This window comes from Periplaneta americana, chromosome 3 (assembly GCF_040183065.1).
Source record: "Periplaneta americana isolate PAMFEO1 chromosome 3, P.americana_PAMFEO1_priV1, whole genome shotgun sequence".
Taxonomy (NCBI): domain Eukaryota; kingdom Metazoa; phylum Arthropoda; class Insecta; order Blattodea; family Blattidae; genus Periplaneta; species Periplaneta americana.
The window spans coordinates 101,590,733-101,612,424 of record NC_091119.1 but is presented as its reverse complement, the minus strand read 5'-3'; the positions used below and the strand labels follow the sequence as shown (position 1 = coordinate 101,612,424).

The following is a 21,692-nucleotide window of genomic DNA, read 5'->3' as shown; positions in this document are numbered from 1 at the left end:
GGACTTCGGTTTCATCTGTACTACTGTTGGTAATGAAGAAAGACCTCAATGTGGCATTTGTCTTAAAGTTTTGGCAGCAGACAGTATGCTATCTAATAAGCTGAGGCGACATTTTGAGACTGTACACAGCAGTTTGCGAGGTAAGGATCGACAGTACTTTTCCTGTAAAGGAACGGAAATAAAATGACATAAAAGTTTATTTTCTCAAGAAGTGTCTGTGTCCAAAAGATCATTATTACTTTCGTACAAGTAGCGTATTGTATGGCACATTGCAAGAAACCCCATACCATAGCCGAAGAACTGATTCTGCCTTCAGCAATTGATATGGTCTCGATTATGATTGGTGAATCTGCTGCTAAACAACTGAGAAGTATCTTTGTCCGATAGCATGATCAGTCATAGAATAGCTGACCTGGCTGTTGATATACAGGAGCAATTAATTAAAGAACTTGGGGGGGGGGAAGGAATTTGCTCTCCAATTGGATGAGGCAACTGTTAGCAACAGTGATGTGTACTTGATCTGGTATGCGAGATTCATAACCGAAAACAATACATTTTTTTAATATCTTCTATTTTGTGAAAGTATAACACTCGACACAACAGCAGACGAGTTGTTTGGAATTGTCGACAAGTTCATGGAAAAAATACTTCATTTGGTAAAAAAAAACGCAAGTCTTTTACAAGACAGATCTCTCAAATATGTTACAAACACATTTCTTCGTTTAGTTATGTTTTAGGGAATAAGGGTCATGTTTAAAACTCCTTTTTACTTAATGTTGAGAAATTCATGAATTGACAAGGGAAAAGCATGTCTAATATTTTGTAAACCTCCACGACCCTTCTACAGAACCACGACAAATTAGGTCTTTATAATAGATATGGTTACAGCCTTTTAGTAAACTCTTCACCCACACTGTACTTTCGATTATTACTGACGAACAATATTGCCTGTTGAAAAACCGACACAGGAATAAAAGTTTCCTTTATGGCACTGCTATAAATTTTCTTCTCATGCATATTACAAATGGAACAAATGTGTTGAAATACGTATGTACAAATGGTGCTCGTGCCATGTCAGGATGTTATAGCTCTTATCTGTAAGAAAGCGCCTGATGCATTGTGGACCCACTTCATTATTCACAGGGAGTCCCTTGCTGCAAGGAACCTCAGGAATGAGTTACATGACGTATTGTCAGTCGCAATAACAATTGTAAACTGCATCAAAAGTCGGGCCCAAAAAAGTTAGATTTTTTTCACAAATGTGTGTTGATATGGGAGCTGAGTACACTTCTCTTCTGTATTATTGCAACTCATGTTGGTTGTCCCGTGGTAATGTAATCTCCCGTGTTTTTTAACTGAAACAGGAACTGCACTCATACCTTACAGAAGAAAATCATGCCTATGCCGAAAAATTAATTGATAATGACTTCATCCACAAGTTGGCATACCTTTCTGATATTTTTCAGAAACTAAATATCCTGAATGTATCTCTAAAAGGGAATGAAACAACATTCTACATCTTTCAGAAAACGTGTCAGCTTTCAAAAGGAAGTTATTGCTTTGGAAGAGGAAGAGTGAAGAAGAACACATTGCTGATTGTTTTCCTACATTGAGCGTGTTATTAGAAGAAACAGAACTACAATTATTAAATAAAGAAATCAAATCTGTGTTTGTACAGCATTTGTCTCAACTTCATGTCCACTTCGAAAAGTATTTTCCACAGGACACAGAGCACAACTGGATTAGGGATCCATTCAACACAGATCCTCCATCACATTTCACCACAGCAGAAGAGGAGAAGCTTATTGAGCTTTTATTAGACAACACAGTGAAGGTTAATTTTTTCTCCAAAACTGCTTGAATTTTGGAGCTCCGTGATGAATGAATAACTCCAGGATTAAGTAAGAAGGTCCTGCACATTCTGCTGCCTTTCGCAACGTCTTATCTTTGTGAAACTGGATTTTCACCCATGACAGTGATCGAGTCCAAATGTAGATCAAGAATAAATCTTCAGAATGAGATTCACCTTGCCATTTCAAAATTTGAACCCAGATTTGATAAACTGTGTGAAACCAAGCAAGCTCATACATCCCACTGACTTGGCTGAACATTATGCCAGTAATGACATCTGTTTTTACTGTGGTTTGTGATTCTTCCATCGTTAAGTGAATTAACAGCAAGTGATAAATATTAAAAATTTATATTTTTTTAAATTTAATAACTCATATTTCATATTTCTGTGTATCAACAGTAAATAAGCTTGATTATACATCTTGATTACACAACTTTTAACACTATATCACTTCGGAATATGTATTATATGTCTTTTTTGTGTTAAATTCTATAATATCTGGTTAACAGACCGAAAAATGTTAACCAGGTACTATAGAATTTAACACAAGAAAGAACTATAATACATATTCCGAAGTAAATAAGCACATGAAAGACATTTTTGTCTCTCATTATTGCATATTAAAAGTTAATTGTCGAGAGGGGAGGCGTGAGCTGCTTTCCTAAACTCAGGAGATCCATGACAGCAAAAGTTTGAAAACCCCTGGTCTATATACTTACTTACTGGCTTTTAAGGAACCCGAAAGTTCATTGTCGCCCTCACATAAGCCCGCCATTGGTCCCTATCCTGAGCAAGATTAATCCATTCTCTATCATCATATCCCCTTCCACACCTGTGGAGTAACGGTTAGTGCGTCTAGCCGCGAAACCAGGTGGCCCGAGATCGATTCCCGGTCGGGGCAAGTTACCTGGTTGAGGTTTTTTCCGGGATTTTCCCTCAACCAAGATGAGCAAATGCTGGGTAACTTTCGGTGCTGGACCCCGGACTTATTTCACTGGCATTATCACCTTCATCTCATTCAGACGCTAAATAATCTGAGATGTTGATAAAGAGTCGTAAAATAACCTACTAAAAAAAATCATCATATCCCACCTCCCTCAAATCCATTTTAATATTATCTTCCCATCTACATCTCGACCTCCCTAAAGGTCTTTTTCCCTCCGGCCTCCCAACTAACACTCTATATGCATTTCTGGATTCACCCATACGTGCTACATGCCCTGCCCATCTCAAACGTCTGGCTATAATGTTCCTTAGTAAGACTGACAGTATGCAAGTGGTGTATGAAAAATTTGTATATGGGCGTAGAAGCAGTCCATACATTAATTTTAAAGTGTTTTTTCAGGAGTTGAGTTGAGTTTTAAATATTGTCACACTTCCAAAGCACTGAAAAGTTTGAAAACTATGGGAATAAAATTTGTTAACATCTTGCCTCTTAATGCCTCTTAATACCAGTGTCAAAATTTTCGATTTTTTCTTTTTAGTCTCATATGAAAGAACACACCTTTCTGAACATAGCCCTAAATTTTTATACTGAAATTCGGTCATATATTGGAGATATAGAAGTTTAAATGCCAGTATGTGCATCAGGTGGGCGTGGCGTTAGCTGTCAGAATCAGTAGTTTTTTGTTCTTAACATTTTATCAATTCTCTGCTATTATGAGAATGAAAATGGCTGCTTGCCATGTTCTAGATGCCATGGAGATACTCTAGTAACCATGGAATTGAAGTTCATAAGTTGGTATACTCTGTTTATATTACTTTTGTTTGTATACATTCCCACGTGCTTCGAAATTGTGTTATTGTGTGGTGTAAAATGGGCAAAAAGGGAAGCGTTGCACGACGTAAAAAGAGGCATTTCCAAGGAAATCAATTCACAATAAAGAAGAAAGAAGAAAATACTATTCAGAATTCTGAATCCCCTGTAAGTTCTTTTGCTAAGAAACTTCGATTGGACTTGGAGGTTATGTCAAATACAGATGCACAAGTTCATTCCGTAAATAATGTAGCTGTGGGTTATAGAATTATTCATATTCCTACACTTATAAGTGCAATTAGTGATAATGTGTCTTGTAAAATATGCCATGGTGAAATAACATTAGTAGAAACTTCAGTTCAGGGTTTAGCCAGCACTTTTAAATTTGAATGCAGTGTTTGTGTTGATAAACGACAATTCTATAGTAGTCCTAATAGAAACAATAATGTTTCTGAAATTAATAGAAGGATAGTGTATGCCATGAGATGTCTTGGACAAGGCTTGACTAGTATTCAGTTATTTTGTGGCCTCATGGACCTGCCTCCACCAGTCAAACAGACTACGTATGCTCTAATTGTGAACAGAATTCTAAGCGCTTCTAAGTTAGTGGCAAAACAGTCAATGAAGAGGGCTGTAGAAGATGAAATTAAGCTTACATCAGAACCTGAAAAGCGTGAAATCTCCATCTCTGGAGATGGGTCATGGGAAACCCGTGGTCATTTGTCACGTTATGGTATTGTGTCTGTAATTGGGGCAGAGTCAGGGAAAGTAATCGATGTGAAGGTGAAGTCATCATATTGCAGAACTTGTAAGAAATGGGAAGGTCCAAAGAAAGGTCCTCAGTATGAAGATTGGATGAAAAAACATGCCCCCCTGTGTACAGCAAATCACCAAGGTAGTGCTGCCAGTATGGAGTGTTGTGGATTGCAAGATATTTTCAATCGCTCTGAGAGAAAATATGATGTAAAGTATGTTGAATACATAGGGGATGGTGATACAAAAAGTTTTAAAGCTGTACATGACTCCATGCCCTATGGACCACAAGTAGATATCCAGAAGGTGGAATGCGTGGGCCATGTACAGAAAAGAATGGGCACCAGACTTAGAAATTTAAAGAAAAAGTTGTTAGGAAAAAAATTAGCTGATGGGAAAGGTATTGGTGGTGCTGGTCGTCTCACTGATTCTGTTATATAGGGAAGACCAGGTAACTTGATACCCTAAGGGTGAAACCTAACCATTTTTCCCCCATTACTACAAATGCTAGTGGATTATGGTGATTTTCTAGTTTGAAGGTTGAATTTTCTTTTGCCAACTTCGTTTCGAATTTCGATACTGACAAATACTATAAATGGTAGTGATTTTGTAACCGGTATGTTGGCAGCTGAGGCAAATATCGACAATATTTGCCGGTACTGGAGTTCCATGAAATTAAAATTGTACTAGATTTCTCAGCCGGTTACTGGAAGATAGTGAAATTCGAACTTATTAATAATTAATTAATATTAGTATTAATATTAATACATAATAGTTATTTTATGTGTTGCGTTGTGGTTATAATTCAAGAATAGTCAGATAAGTACGAATGAATATAATATACTTGGGCGTGATAATGCACTTGGGTAATGGATAGAAATATTATTTCAAATTTTAATGAATTTCTTTCGTGTTTAGATTTTTATTACTATGTCAAAAAAAATGAAATAGTGTTGCAGTGACTCCTCCAAGGAAGAAAATGTGTGGCATTCAGAGTACGCTTCAGAAATCTGTAGTTCACGTGTATAATGAGTTGAAGAAAGAAGATAATGAAGAAGGAATTATGCTAACGGAGACAGCAATTACAACCAGAATAGGACAATTATTAGGAGTAAGTATTCTTAAGCATACATTTCAAAGTGGTATTCAGTTTTAGGAGTTTGCACTAATAATTTCATGATTGTGGTCAAACAAAACAAATTTTTAGGTTAGGCCTACATGTTTAATCAAGTCAGTGATTTTCATATTGTCAAACTAAATACATTTAAGATACTGTAATACTGCAGTAGGTGATAGCTTAAATACATTTACAAATTAGACGAACAAGTAATCAAACAGCACGAAAGTAAATTTCCAGTTTTCTCTTTTGGTATTAAATTAACCGTTCAGATCACAATTTACATGCCACATCGGCCGAAGAAAATACAAGTCATATTGTAATTATTAACTTGATATTGCAGCAAATATTACATGAATGTTGGCCTGTTATGGTGCTTAAAAATAATTCAATTTTATATAACAACTATATAACATACTCTATAAAGCATAGGAACGTTGGCTCTGGCTGAATAATTTATTCATGACTGGTCTAAGTAATATTAAATATGGTGTTTCTTCAGAAAAGCTACCCCATCCAAAGTACTTGTTAAGATATAACACTCGAGAGGACGAGGACGCACTACTGGGAAACTAACCATTTCTCTTCGTCCTGGACCTCTCGCATGTTATATTGGTAATTAGTAACAAGTTTGAGGGAGAGACTACAACAGTGCAATAGAATATACAGGTAAGTGTCAAAGGATTTTTGTGCTGAAAGTATTTGTGGCTGTGAACTAAAACCACGTGTTTATCGCTATGTAAATATCACAGAAATCAATTAAACAAAATAAAATTATGCCTTCTTTGATGTAGCTTTTCTGGAGAATTACCTAAATATTAGCCTACTTAAACCTATCGTAGACCCAACCTAACATGTTGATCATTTTCTATTCATATAGCTGTAAATGTTGGTATCATGCATGAATTTTATGTTATAACAATTTTTAGAAGTGTTATGTTATTGTTTGTTATTACAGCTAGGAAAGTGATAACAAATTCACAGAAGGGGACCCCACTTGTGACATCAGGAAAACATAGACTACGTAAACATCCAGTGACTGATGCTGATGATTTTACGAAAGATGCAATTGCGAGATTTATTTATGACAAGTTACATAAAGGTAGGGAAGTTACAGGAATTATTGTGTTGATTTATGCAATGTAATTCTGATATTAGTCATATGTATAAAAATATGGCATAATTTTCATATATTGTTACAGGGGAAGTACTAACAGCAGCAAAAGTTCTGGAACATATGAATGATGATTATGAAACATATTTATTTAGAGTATCCTTATCATCGGTGAAAAAAATTTTGAAAGAGATGAAATTTCTATGGAGCAAAGGGGATCCTTATACACATGTATGAGAAAGTGATGTTATTCGTTTTTAAGAGAATAAATAAGAAATGTGGAGCGTGAGAACCCTAAACCCGTAGTATTCTTGGATGAGACTTGGATTTTTATGAATGGTAAATTTCAATGTATTGTGAGACATTGAGTGATTGAATTTTTTACTAACAAATAGGTTAACACTTATGTGGAATATGAAATTGCAATTAATATAGGCTACTAGTAATGAATTCAGATGGGAACAACATGTTTTGCAATTAATAGTTTCATATTATAACTAGAGGCTAGTTATAAAATTCTTGAACGGTTTTCCTGTCTTTAAAATTTTTGTGTCTCTTAGAGTGTCAATGTGAATTGCTTTTCTCTCTCTGTTTTTTTAAGTAGGATCACCCACTTATTCATGAAATAAACCAGGTGAAGTTTCCAGTGACATGAATGGTGTTATTCGTAGACCAACAAATGAGGGTGGAAGATTAGATGCCAGAACGAAAGGTGGATTTATACTTGGAAAGTTGTATTGATTTATATTTTACATAAATTTGGCAAGAGTAATTTTTTAAATCAGGGTACAAAAATATAAAAATTGGTGACTAAATAAAAACGTGGGAAAGCCTTTCACCAAAGAGGACCTCATGTCATGTCATGTTATGTTATGTTATGTTTTATTTTCTTTATTTAAATGCTGTGAATTCATGTGACGTAATTATATGCCCAGGTATAATTTTTATTGCAGGTGCTGATTTAATTTTTTCATGCAATTGAAAGAAAAGTCAGGACTACCATAGTGCTATGAATAGCCCTGTAGTTGAGAAGTGGGTGCAAACACAGTTGTTAACCTGAGAACATTAGGGCAATGCGTTATTGTCATGGATAGTGCTGCATATCATAGCAGACTTGTGAAAAATCAGCCAACAACAAAATGGAGGAAAGAACAGCTACTGGTGATTGCAACTGAATATAATAGATTTGTTGTACTAAATGATAAGAGTTGATGGTGTGAAATCACCTTTTGATATTACATTGCAATATTAATTTCCATACTTTACAGTCATTATTATTATTATTATTATTATTATTATTATTATTATTATTATTATTATTAGTATCATTACTACTACTACTACTACTACTGCAACCGTTTCTCTTATTTCTCATAATTAGGCATACTTATAGATGCTACTTTTTTCTTTCAGGTGAAATTGAATCTACATAAGAATCCTAAAACAACAGAGCCTTGCCAATTACTGTTCTGAAGCGGCCTTGTCTTATGTGTTGTGTCTATATACAATTAATTCTTTCAGTTTTTTTTCCCCCCTTAATGTAATGAAGTTGTTGGTTGATTGATACCAAGTGTTCAGCAGTTGATATCATTTGTTATCTTGCACTCCAATATTTAACCAGATGATTGAAAGCTGTGTAAAGTTGGACAGTCAAGACAATGATCCATATCTTCATTGAGATTTCAGAAATGGCACTGGGATATTCTGAAATATCAGTTCTTTGTAAATATTTGAAACAATCATGGCCTGTGATATGAGTACTGCCACTGTAGATTTTCATAGAAGTTCAGTTATTAAATTAGGTGTATTATTTTTACTATGTATTGTACTATATTTTTGTTTCGCTTAATTGATGAATTATATATGCTGTAAATTGAATAGTAGACTGTAGGTCTATAGCTTAACTGATGAATTATATGTGCTGTTAATTAAATAGTAGGCTGTATACCACAAGTGATGAATTGTTTATGCTTGTAATGTGAAGTAATTTGCATGATATGTATTATCAATTTCTGTATATTTCAACTGATTGAATTGTTTATACTTTTAAATTGAATTAACTTGCTTGCTATGTATTATATTTTATAGCTTAACTGATGAATAATTGTTTAGGTTTGACAATTTAATAATCTGAGTGTCATGTACTTCATATTTTTAGTGGAGCCACCAATGTAGCTTAGTCGGTAGACTCGTTGGCCTGCAAATTCAGAGCTGCACTCGAGGGTAGGTTGGATCCCCCATTTGTTCTGATTAGTTGGTTTCTTCTGAGGATTTTTCTCCATGGTGGAGCAGATGCCGGATGGCCTATTGCAATTTTTTCATTTGCTTTAGAATCATTCTGATTTTTGTTACCACATTGTCATGTTCTGATCTTGTTATTCTTTTAACAGTGTGGTAAGATGCAGGTATAGATAACCTTACAGTAATTTTGCTACCTTTCAGCTACCTCATTACCTCCCACTCCATAAAGTTCATGGATCCACGGAAGTACCAGTCGTCGATGTAATTCGACCATTTTGCTTAAAATTTTAAAGCACTGTAAAATATTGAGATTTCATGCTGTTACGTCCAATACTGCAGCAAGAATATCTGATTTTGAATCTGATAGTATGACAGCCTTCTCAGATTTATGAAGTTGATACTGGAGATTTTGTAAGCTTAAAAGTGTATCTAAATTTTCACTATCAAAATTAGTCAGTGTTTGAAGTTAGTTAGTTAGTGGCGTTTAAAAAGGGCGCGTCAGCTACTATGGCTATTTGCGCCCTTATCTAAAGTCTTTCACTAAACACAATACAATAACCACAATATTTAAAAGAACTAAAAAGCATTGTCACGGTTAAAATGGGGCAAACAAGTGTTTGAATATAATTCCCTGTAAAAGGGAATATACTGGTATTGTATTACAAACCACTACATCTATGGCTTGGTAAACAGGATCCATCTATAAAAATTACTGTATGTAGTCACTCACTGACCAGATCATTTATCGTTTCTAATGATTTTTAAAATGTCTGGAGAAGTATCACATTTCTTAACATCATCTGTTAAAGTTAACTTATATACTATTCATTTTCAAATAACTTGGGATTGTGTTTTATTAGTAAAGTTTCCCTTAATTGAGCAAGTTTGAGTTCTCAAAGTAGAGTCAAAAAGTGTGTTGGGATTTTGGCTCAGTTTATTAATATTTGTGGACTGTGATTTTTTTGTTCTAGACAACTATATTATCTGCAAATGATGAGATTATCATAAGATCTATTTCTTTAGTTGGACCATCGACATTAATATTGGAAAATCCTGAAAACAACAATGTGGGAAGCCCAGATGAATCTGTCTCTATTTACATATTTGTGACAATGAATCAAATAATCAAGTCACTGACCCAGTGTAACACTTTATCATGGACACCCTAAGTTTGCAATTTCTTAAGTGATTTATATCTACAGAGCCATATGATCCTTGAAAATAAATTAAAATTGCTAAGGTGTTTTGTTTTCTGTTTAAAATATCTTTAATATCTTGACTAAAATTTAAAATCTGTCCATTTGTTGAATGTTATTCTCTAAAGTCAACTCAATCAGATGAAAGTTAGTTACTAGATTCCAGGAACCAATTCAAACTATGAAATCATCTCTTCCATAATTTTGGCTATCATACTAGTAAGTGGTATCTGTCGATAACTCGAAAAGATATTAGTTGAATAATTGCTTTTCAAAATTGATGTTATGATAGATTTTCTCCAGACATATTGTATTTTAGATGAGATTACAAGATAAAAGTAGTGAGTTTGCTTGTTTGCCAACATGTTTAAGAAAATCAGCATGTGTATTGTCTGGACTTGGAGATGTTTTGGGTCTTATGTTATTAAATTAATAGTAATATTCAGTTCTTGATTAAATATTGTTATATAAAGTAGATTGTAGATTTAATATTTCTTTCAGTTTTTGCTTAATAGTCTGACGTACACAGATAAAACTAACAACCACACCACCAACTAATCTAATAGAAATTAAAATATAATTAAATGTAGAAAAAGTAATTAAAATTATAAATACACGTAATAAACCATAACCCCCTAATTTCAACAGTATACTATTTTATTCCCTTTTACAGCTTGTAGATAATTATTAATTATAGTTATTACTTATTAGCGTAATATTTATTGAACTTATTGGCTATTTCACTTCGTTTGAAAGATGTTATTGTGTACAAAAAGCATTTTTGGATGATCGTTTCATGCTGTATGTGGTGTATAAATGTATGATTTCTGGCCATCTGTTCTGTGTAATCCATCTTTTGTATAGAATTAATAAAATACTCTTTTGGTAGTAATTATTTTATTAATTGAGTACTTAATTTTCACCAACTCACATTTCTTGAATCATTTGTTTTTTCTTATTTAAATTTAGGACACAAGAGCCAAAAAGAGACTTCACAGTTATGTATCGTACATTTTTTCAATGACAGACGTGGAGTTGCAGAAATAATAAGTGTAAATGTAACATTATTAAGCAATTTACAAACAAATGAAATCTTTAAAAAGGTATCTAGAAGTGAAATTACTTATGGCTTTTAAGGACCAAGATTATTTTTGTAAGTTGATTTATTATTATTTCAGTTTTAGCCTAGCTGTGTTATCCATTTCCTTACTAACTTCAAAAGATAATCAGAAGTTCATTCGAATTCCAACCAAAAGTCAATTGGTTATTAATTTATCTACCTTTAGGAAGTACAGTATATGTACGCTGGAATCTTTGAAGTGAAGTGACAATAATTTAATTGGTCTTGGAACAGATTTGATTCTTGAATATTATATTATATACTATACTTTGTTGTATATTTACGTCTAGTAACCTATTAATGCTAATACTAATAATAATGTAAAGGAATAAAAGAATAGAACATAGCAATACACTTCTCATGTGATTCATTTCCTCCATTTCTCATATAGTTTGCCTACGAAAATATATTAGAAATTATTATTGAAACTATTTAGAATAACCTTCCAACATAAAGGTAAAGTATGGTGAGTAAAGAAGTCATTCAGTACATATGATCGTGATTTTACTACATGTGGTGATATCTGGTAACAGTTGGCAACACTGACAAGACGGAAATATTGGCTGTTTGGGAACTGAACTTATGTGATCCTCACTATAGATAAGCTGCAAGTTTATTATGGCAATGCCATAAGGGGAAATAAGGGGAATATTGAAGACATGAGGAAGTCAATATGGGCTATTTGGTACCACGAATTATCAACGGATTCTGAACCTTTACATTCTATGTGCCCTTCAGGAAGAGAATCATGGTGTGGATATCGTCGAGCACAAGCAGGTGTTGAAAAAACCTACAGAGATCCCCATCCTATTCCAATGGCTGTCATGACAGAAATTAAGCCTATATTCAAAGATTTAGTAGCCACAGACCTTCTAAAAGGTGTCTCAAAGGTCGTACGCAAAATCCAAATGAATCTTTTAACAATAAAGTGTGGTCTATTTGCCCTAAAAACACAAACTGTGGGTACAAAGTGGTGAAAGTAGCTGCTGCTGATGCTGTGGCTACATTTAATGAAGGAAATATCAGCAGATTACAAGTGCTTAAGCACTTGGATGTGACAGTGGAAAAGTTTGCAGAGACTGCTCTCAGACAACGTGACATCCTTCGTGTAAAATATGCTGAAAAGTGGCTTCGTGAATCCACTAAGGAGGCAAGAAGGACCAGGAGGAGGCTAATGCTTGAAGAACATGGCAAAAACATCACAAAGGAGGGTACAACATACGCTGCAGGAGCTTTTTAAACTTATATGTAAGTTGGAATGCATGTTGAATTTTCAAAGTCATTTTTCCATAACTTAATATTTTCAACACAAAAAACACAATATCTCTGAAAGTAATGGTCCAAACTGCATGAAATTTTGCACACACATAGTTTTTTGTGTGTTCTAGAGGATAAACCCAAATAGTCAGATGTATTTGCAACACAAGATCATTTCACTTGTGAACATGATGTGAAAAAATGAAAATAATTTGATACTAAAATTTTAAAATCCCTGAAAATGATATCAGGCTTACCACAATATTCATTGATGGTTTATCCTCTAGTTTATAGTGTCAGCTATGAATAAAAAAAAAAAGATTACACTAATCAGATTGACCCTTTGCAAGAAATCATGTTTCTTAGAACAACCGGCATACTGAAAAATAAACAATTTTAATTTTTTAATATCAACCTTCATATTTGCCATATTACAATAACTTTTACGCACATTTCAAGCCCCAAGTGTATACGTCTTATGTCCAAAATTTCACATTGTTATTGCAAATAGTGTTGGAGATATTGAACTTATGCTACAATGCATGCCCGATCATGGTTTCTTGGTGTATGAGCCCCCTTAAAGTGGTTAACCTATATAGCTTTTTATACTGTTGACGTGTTCTTTAATTTAATGTGGTGGGGAATGATTTGTATTTTAATTTGTAATGTTTCCTTTTAACGAGCTATTGTAATTTATATTATTTAATGACCAATATTTTCCAGTACTCTGCAACAGTATGGACACAGCTTCTATGCTTTTCAAATTGACTGTTTAATTAAACATAGCCGCTACAGTGATCTAGTGACTAGAGCACTGGACTTATAATCCTGTAGACCTGGGTTCGATTTCCGATGTACCGGTACCCTTGATTTATAACTTATGTTAGGCAAGTCTGTTGTCCAGTAACACAGGGGTTTTCTCCAGGAGCTCCGGTTCCCCTGTGGCATTCCAACAGATCATCACCTCATCTCATCACGTAGGATGATCCAAAACAATGCCTATTAACTCTATGGAAATTGAAATAAATGTTGAATCTCTTATCTACCACATAAAAAAAAGAATATTCATAAAATTACAAAAAAAACTAATTAACATCACCACATCATCCACTACATGCGTTGAATCCAGACCCCAAAGCTCCAAAGCAGTCCTTCAAATATGCAACCAGTCAAGCACCCACCATAATGAACACAAACAGCATAGCAAAGATCCCAGTGACTCATGACATACCTCCCTCAGAATGGAAGAAACCAAGAGCCTTTCTATCTCTACCAAGCAACAATACAAAACGAACCATCTGTGAAATATTAAAGACAGAAGTACTTGAAATAATTGATCACGAAATATGAAGGGTACACAGGAATAACGATCAAGGTCCATTTTAGAAAGTTTCGAGAAAAACGAATTTTAAAGTTTAAGCATTTAATACTTTCTTATGTGTGTATTTAATAGAAATTGACGTAGTGGAATGTCAAGAACGATTATTTCTTATTACTAGCTAGACCACATGATAGTACTTCCTTTCCACTATAATATGGTATTATTAACTCAATTTCGATTTTTGATGGACCTTAATCGTTTTTCCTGTGTACCCTTCATATATGATGATCACTTTCGTATATATATATATATATATATATATATATATATACGAAAGTGATCATCATATATGAAGGGTACACAGGGTATATATATATATATATATATATATATATATATATATATATATATACATTTATTTTTGCTATTTGAGATGAAGGTGTGTGTCTAGAGACTATTGATAGAATAGCTGCTTTGGAGTCTGACAATATAACTGCATTTTTAAATTTATTGATGTGGCAGAGAAGATTCTTGAGACTTTCACTTATTGCAGTGATTTCTCCATCAAAACTTGTTGTTCCATATCCAAGAGATCTATAAAGTGAGAAGAGACAACACGTAACACCTGCACCGGCATCTTGCTCCCTGGAGATCAAGGATCCATCGGTGTATAAATGAAGCCATTTTTGTGGAGGATACCTAATATTAATTGTCTCTAAAGACAATTGTTTCATTATTTCAGTGTTTACTTCTGATTTCAGTATTTCTTGTGTTAAATTTAGATTATACTCTATATTTAATTGTGTTAAAGGGTTTGGTTTAATTCGTAAGTTTTCTTTTAAATTTGGGACGTTGATTTTCTGTTTTAATGCTTGAACCATGGATATGAAACTTTTTTGAGTTTTTAATCTATGGAGAGGACTGTATGAATGCCAATTGTTTCCTGGTAATCTGATAAGTTTTTCATATTGAATCAGTGCTTTTTCTTCTATCATCATTTTGATGCTTTTAATATTAGTGAGGAATCTCATAGAATCTATTGGAGTTGTTTTGATTCCACCAGTAATGAGTCTGAGAGCTTGGTTTTGAACATATTCTATTTCGTTTATGAAAGGTGAAGTAATTAAAATTTCTCCACAGTACGTCAGCACTGGCTGTATAAACATTTTGTATGTAGTGTTCAAAGTATTTCTAGAGCAACCCCATTTCTTTCCTGCTAGTCTTTTCAGAAGGGAGAATCTTTTACGAGCTTTTTCAGAAATATATTTCAAATGGTTGTTCCATGTTAACTTACTATCGAAAATAACTCCAAGATATTTGGATTCATAAGTCCTAGGGAGGTGTTGGCCATTGTTATTTTGGCTAGTTCAGTCTTCTTAGATGATGTTATACCACCAGCATTCCATTGTAAGATGTTTAGTTGATTCTGTACCATTAAAGTAGTCCCCGCCCGGAGATCCGTTGGGAGACTATTTTACCTCCGGATAATTTTACCTTAATGGTACTCATTTCATATTGGAGTGAAAATGGCAAGTTGTAGCCGATTTAAGTGAACACTATATTTTAATGTTTTGGTGGCTACTTCGTTCACACACAACCCCCAGAATGTCTGGAGGACCACACCTGCTGTTGGTTGACGGGTCCACTGGACCTAGTTGGGAGATCTTGTTGATCACCAACTTTACCTCCTTAAGCCACTGGAGGACGATTTTAGTGCCATAGCAGGTCAGCACTAGGAAGAGAAAAGTAGGAAGGGTAGGAAGGAAAGGGAAATGAACCCCTAGCCTCGAAGCTAATGACACTCAATAAAAGAATTGTATTCCAATGGATACCATCCCATTGTGGAATCCTTGGAAACGAGAATGCGGATGCTTTAGGAAAGAAGGGCAGCACTGCTACTTACAGACCTGTTACTAAATCTACGAATTCCTCTGTGAAAAGATTTATTAAATCTACATACTTAGACTTCAACAAACAAAATTTGATAACACAATCTCAAGGGGAAAAATGGAACTCTCTGCATCATAATCCACAGTTAATTCCCGATTTACCACGCAAATCGTCTGTAGCTGCATTTAGATTGGCAACAGGCCATGACTGTTTGGCCAAGCATCTACATAGAATTGGAATATATCAGTCTCCTAACTGTCCATTGTGCAACTCAAATCAAGAAATGGATTCGGAACATCTCAAAATCTGTGCGTCAGTGGCTAACCATGACAATATCTTTGAAAAATATTGGAGTGCAAGAGGTCAAATGACTTTATTGTCAAATGCCTGGCATTAGAAAACAACATATATACTTACAGATGGATCATTATCTGAAGAAGGCAAGTCTGGAGCTGGATTCTACATCCCATCAACACACGAAAAATACGTCATCCGATGCTCTTCTGTTTCAAGCCTTGACACAGAGTTACTTGCTATTGATGCACCTCTCCAATACTGCAAAGCTTCTCATTATAGACAGATCTGCATATTTACAGACTCAAAAACAGCCCGTCAAACAATAACCAAATATACACCAACTGCTTATGCTTTCATAGTTATACCTATTGTGCAATTAATAAATATGCTTTCTAAAAATGGTAAATATATAACCTGTCAATGGATACCAGGTCACTGTGGAGTGCAAGGTAATGAGATAGCAGTTGAAATAGCAAAATCTGCAACATACCTTTTACCAATATCACAATCTACAGTTTCCCTTGACAGAACAATAAATAATATTCATAACATGTAAATAAGCAATAGACAGAAGATTGGTAAAGTGGACAAACAGGAAGAGCACTATGGAAAATTTTGAAACAACCCAACAATATTAAAATCTACTGTGATTTTTCCAGACAGGTACTAACTTTTGCTGCACGGACTAGAATTGGACACCTTGTTAAGGAAACTTATCTGTATCACTTTAAATTATCAGAATCATCATTGTGTAAAAGAATGTTTAACAGAAGAAGAAACAATAGAACACATCCTACTTCAATGTAATAACACCAACAATAAACTGCAGGAAAGAATGAAAAACCACTCGTTATATGAAATTCTCACCAATCCACAGCTCTGGAAAATTGCATATTAGATTTACAGTGGACATTGTGTAATTAGCTTATAGTTGGACGTATTAAGAAGTAAGAAGTAAGTATCTTATCTCATCACAGGAGTAGTGTAGACCAGCCTCCTATGGTGCACCCTGTGCAACGACTCTGTCTGTAAATTGGTCTATACAACTAGTTTCATATGAATGAATGAAGAACAGTCAAATACCTGCCATTTAGTAAAAAAGAAAGCTAATTAAAAGACGCGTTGTTGATTAAACTTAAATTAAGAAATAGTACATTTGTGACATTTCCATATCACATTGTTATATTTTTGTAATAAAATCTTGCTTTTGATATACAAGCATTGTAACTTCTCTCCCTCCACCCCAGAGGCCTATCACTAAATTATATCTTTTCTTGTAAAATTAGAATGATTTCTCTTCCTTTTCAGGTGCTATTTGTTGATTATGGAACAACAAGCAGAGTAAAAAAGAAAGATTTGCGTTTTATGCACCAGGACTTCGGAGCGTTTCCAATGCAGGCAATCCAGGCTAGTTTGGCAAATTTAATACCAGCTGGTGATGGGAAAAAATGGCCCTGTGCAGTCAATAAGCGGTTTCTTGAAATGGTGTCAGAAAAGACTCTCATTGCTGTTGTCTCATCTGTAGATCATGAGGTAAGTCATTGAATTTTTTATGCTTTTAACTACTACAATAACTGCTTGAATAATAAACGTTTCTTGGCCTTATAGAACTAAATTGCATGTGTTTATACCCATTTGCACGTTTTCAAGCCATCCTTGCACCTCACCCACCTAAGACCTGCTGTCTCTCAGCTGTGGATGCACTGCATATTGCGCAACTTTGTTTATACTAAACCATTTGAAAATTCTGTATTCAATGTTAAGGTGACACAAATTCTTGATTGGATTACTGCTAACCTGTTGCGTTTGTTTAAACATGTAAATCTTTTTTTAATGTAATTCAGCACTGCCTTATTTATAATGTAGTGGGATTACACATTACTTGTTCATTGGTAATAACTAATATTAAGTCTCTTAATGAGGCTAGGAAATATCTTGTGCAAGTCTTATTTTTGTTGGGATCATCATTACAAGAAATTGTCTTGCCCAAAGATGTTCTTGTGATGTGACATTGACCTGATCCAAAACTCACCTGGTAGAGTTACATATAATTTTAGTATTACACTGAATTACAATTTTCCCTTTATTTTATGTGAAGTAATTTGCTATTATGTTATCTTAAATTGAATTTCTTTATCTCTCCTCTTTTGATACCTTTCTTTCTTCTCCTTTCCTCCCCACCTCACTCTCTCAAAAGGTATACGGTATGCAGTAAAACAGAGCATTTTTGAACATCAGTCATTAATTTGAATTTACCACTCCCAACTATTTTGAACTGTGCAATAACTTTACATTACACAGTTGTTGCATCATATTGGAAACTTAAATAGAAACTGTTTTTCTTATTAATATGCTGTGAAATAATCAAATTGAATCAATTATTTCATTATTTTAGGATCTTGTTTTAATATAGTAGTAGCACAAATACTGAAATGTCTTCTGTGTTAATATATTAATATGTTCTTATTACATAGTAGATTTGAATTATGTTTATGAATTAATGCAGTTGTACTTTTATTAATATTGTCGACTGTGTGTGTAGAAAGTTCATTATATAAAACTTCATTTTCTTAAAAACTGATTTCAAGCATGTGTGAGGAAGCTATGCTCGAGATTGGGCTGTAATGCTATTATAGTAGTAGTAGTGGTGGTGGCAATGGCAGGGGCGGTGGCGGTGGCAGTGGTGGTGGTCGTTTTTGCTTAAAATCTCTTTCCATTTAATTCAGTCTGTTATAGATAATTATTTCAACAACTTAGAAATTTCAGTTCACGTATCACAAAATAAAAATAGTCGGTTTTAATTGTCAAAACAAATGTGTAATGTGTTCCTTAAAAAAGAGAGAAATCAATTGAAGAGAAGTATTATTATTCTGGCACTTAGTGGAGCAGGTATTTGCAGAATTTTCCTTGCTCTGTTGCCTACAGATCCAACAAATTGTGAAATTAGTAATATTGAAAAAAGCATTTCCAGTTTGTAAATTTGCTTGCTGCAAGGCAGGAAACAGATACAAGGCAATAGATGATTGGATGTTGGTTTTTCATTATTTACCTTCCCAGTGCAAAAAAGAAGGGGGTGGAGTGGGGGGACTTTGAATCAGGTAGAAAGCAATGGTGAATTTACAGAAGTATTATGTATGCTTCTTCCATTGTTGGTGTTGAATATAGGGCTTCTAAATATTTTGAAGGCTGGGTCTACCTTCGTCTTCAGCTGAACAAAATATTGGAAGGGTAGGAAGGATCCCCTACTTGGTGGGCTCATTTTACACAACCAAATCCATTCGACACTGATCAGCATTAGCAGCAGCTGTGATGATGGAGGTAAAGGTAAAGGTATCCCTGTAACATGCCATGAAGGCACTTGGGGGGGGGGGGAGGCATGGAGATAGAGCCCCATGCTTTCCATGACCTCGGCACTAGAATGAGGTGGTGTGGTCGGCACCACGCTCTGACCGCCTTTTACCCCCGGGAAAGACCCGGTACTCAATTTTATAGGAGGCTGAGTGAATCTCGGGGCCGTTCTGAAAGTTTGGAAACGAGAAAAAAATCCGTCACCACCTGGGATCGAACCCCGGAGCAGGAACATTTTTGTTACACTAGGGGATATCTGGGAACGTTAACAATTATTTTTGGTGTATTTCTGTGGTTAGCTTTCGAATCTGATGCATAAAATTGTTCATTTGATCCCAAATGTTTCATGTGGTGAATTCCAAAATGTAGCTTTGAATTGTTTCAATACAAAGAGAAAATAAAATGTGTTACTGTATTTAGTTGTGTAGTATTTAGTATTGCAACATTAGTTAAGTGTAAGACATTTGTACTTTTTTAGATACGAGTTTTTGCCATGAAAAACGAAATATCCCTTTGTATTGTTATTGATAGCCTGCCTGGTGGACGAAGTAGAGATCCATAACAATCATAGCAAGTGGTGATTATTCAGTGATTTGTGAACATTAACTTTGAAAACAGTGTTGCTTCTCAAAGGCAATATGATATTCCGTTCAATCCTGTTACTTGATTTGTGGGTTAAAAAAAAACATATTGAGTGTTATACTTCTTAAGCTCACAAATTACAAACAGTTTGTATCTGGAGAGCTTCCAGTATTTGTAGATCCATCATGACAGAAAAAAATGTTTGTGTGAAATATAGCGAAAAGAGAGGGAAGCTCACCCCATTGATAAAGCAACATAAATTATATTCCATTAGTAGATTCTGTAAAGATTCTTCTGCCCACATGGCACTAAAAAGAGAAATGTACAAATTTAAGGTGCTGGATGTAGAGAAAAGTGGTTTTAGTTACTGTACTTTAGTTAAGATACGCTATCCTTGGACTTTGCATTCATAAAATTGAATTTAATAGTATTCACACCAATAGATGGAATTTTGTGAAAATGTTCGTCATTTCATATGAAACTTGGTAATGACCTCTTCTCTATAATAATAAGCAACAAAGTGATTTGCGAAGGAAGTCTCTCTATTGGGTTATTTTACGACGCTGTATCAACATCTAGGTTATTTAGTGTCTGAATGATATGAAGGTGATAATGCCGGTGAAATGAGTCCGGGGTCCAGCACCGAAAGTTACCCAGCATTTGCTCGTATTGGGTTGAGGAAAAACCCCGGAAAAAACCTCAACCAGGTAACTTGCCCCGACCGGGATTCGAACCCGGGCCACCTGGTTTCGCAGCCAGACGCGCTGACCGTTACTCCACAGGTGTGGACGCGAAGGAAGTTATTTGTGACAAATAATGATGAATTTTCTGATAAGAGCTCTGCTGAAGAGGTTTACAATGTTAATAGTGAATCTTTACCAAGGAAAGATGATGTACAAACCGATAGTACCGTGAATGATATAGATCATGTGATGGTACAGGTAAGTAATGACATAAGTGATGGAGACTTGTATTATATGGATATATTATTTTGGATTTAAATTGCAAGTATGAAAATACATCAATAACTGATATTAACCTATTATTTTTAGGTTTTAGAACCAGAGTTAGGAACTAATAATTCTGAGGAACAAGAAAGGAATTTTTTTTTTGTCTCAGAAAGAAAAATATGTGATTCTGATAGTATTTTTTCTCCTGAATTCAAATATGATATTCCCCCCCCCCCCCCATCACGCAAGGTTTCTGAGAGACAGGCGTTTATAACTTCAAACATTTTAATATTTTCTACACTCTTAACTACACAATATTCAAACATTCTGACTCACCTAGAAAGTAAGAAATGACAATTTTCGGGAAAAACGTAATACGGCGAGTGCAAAGCTCCGCCCACGTCCCCTTTCCACTTTTCCCCTACAAGCTCACCACACACCCTAGCGGGAAAGAGTGGAAATAGGGGTTTAGGGTGGGGTGACATCTAGTGTAGGGAAGTGGAACAAAAAGAGTAATGACATCTACGAAGCAAAAGAGGAACTTTGTCCTGTCTGTCTCTCCTCTCTCTCCAGCCTCTCCTTCTTTGTTCCTTCCTTCATGTCTCTCTCTTTTTTTTTTCTTACGACTTCGCAGGGGGGGAGATTCGATCCGAGAAAGTTCGTAACTAAACCTAAACGCACGCTTTTTGTTCACGCTTTAGACCTCTCGGCTACCGAGACGAGTTGGGGGTAGAAGGGAAAATGAATCTATTTATGTTTAAGGCAACTGCCATAACGTATTGTAGAAATGCAATGTGTGTCGTTGGATATGTCTTAATATGTATTTTGTTGCCCTGAAAAGGGCAGTTTGGTGTTGGAGCATGATGTACTCCTAAACTTCATCTCTCAAACTTACGAC

At 34.8% G+C, this 21,692-nt stretch overlaps 1 protein-coding gene and 1 long non-coding RNA gene across 8 annotated transcripts in view; both read left to right on the top strand.

The window, feature by feature from the left end:
* The first annotated feature begins 3,632 nt into the window (after nucleotides 1-3,632).
* LOC138696333 (tudor domain-containing protein 5-like) overlaps nucleotides 3,633-21,692 on the top strand; it is a 141,959-nt gene continuing 123,899 nt past the window's right edge. For 4 of the 6 annotated variants that reach the window (XR_011331332.1, XR_011331330.1, XM_069821142.1 and 1 more), the window contains exons 1-2: nucleotides 3,633-3,776; nucleotides 17,223-17,447. Coding sequence is in view for 2 of the 6 variants with exons in the window: in XM_069821142.1 (XP_069677243.1) it covers nucleotides 3,669-3,776; nucleotides 17,223-17,447 (333 nt within the window). In the remaining 4 variants the exon portion in view is untranslated. Of the gene's footprint in view, nucleotides 3,777-11,750; nucleotides 12,398-14,095; nucleotides 14,167-17,222; nucleotides 17,448-21,692 lie in introns of those variants that run through there. The other 2 variants (XR_011331333.1, XR_011331331.1) reach the window with 2 other exon arrangements.
* On the top strand, nucleotides 4,787-11,062 carry LOC138696336 (uncharacterized). 2 transcript variants are annotated; one of them, XR_011331339.1, is made up of 5 exons: nucleotides 4,787-5,472; nucleotides 6,437-6,580; nucleotides 6,681-6,823; nucleotides 7,197-7,753; nucleotides 8,006-11,062. It is a non-coding gene; the product is annotated as an uncharacterized lncRNA (long non-coding RNA). The 2 variants fall into 2 exon arrangements; XR_011331338.1 differs by lacking the exons at nucleotides 4,787-5,472; nucleotides 6,437-6,580; nucleotides 6,681-6,823 and adding an exon at nucleotides 6,825-6,931 and having other exon boundaries at nucleotides 7,194-7,753.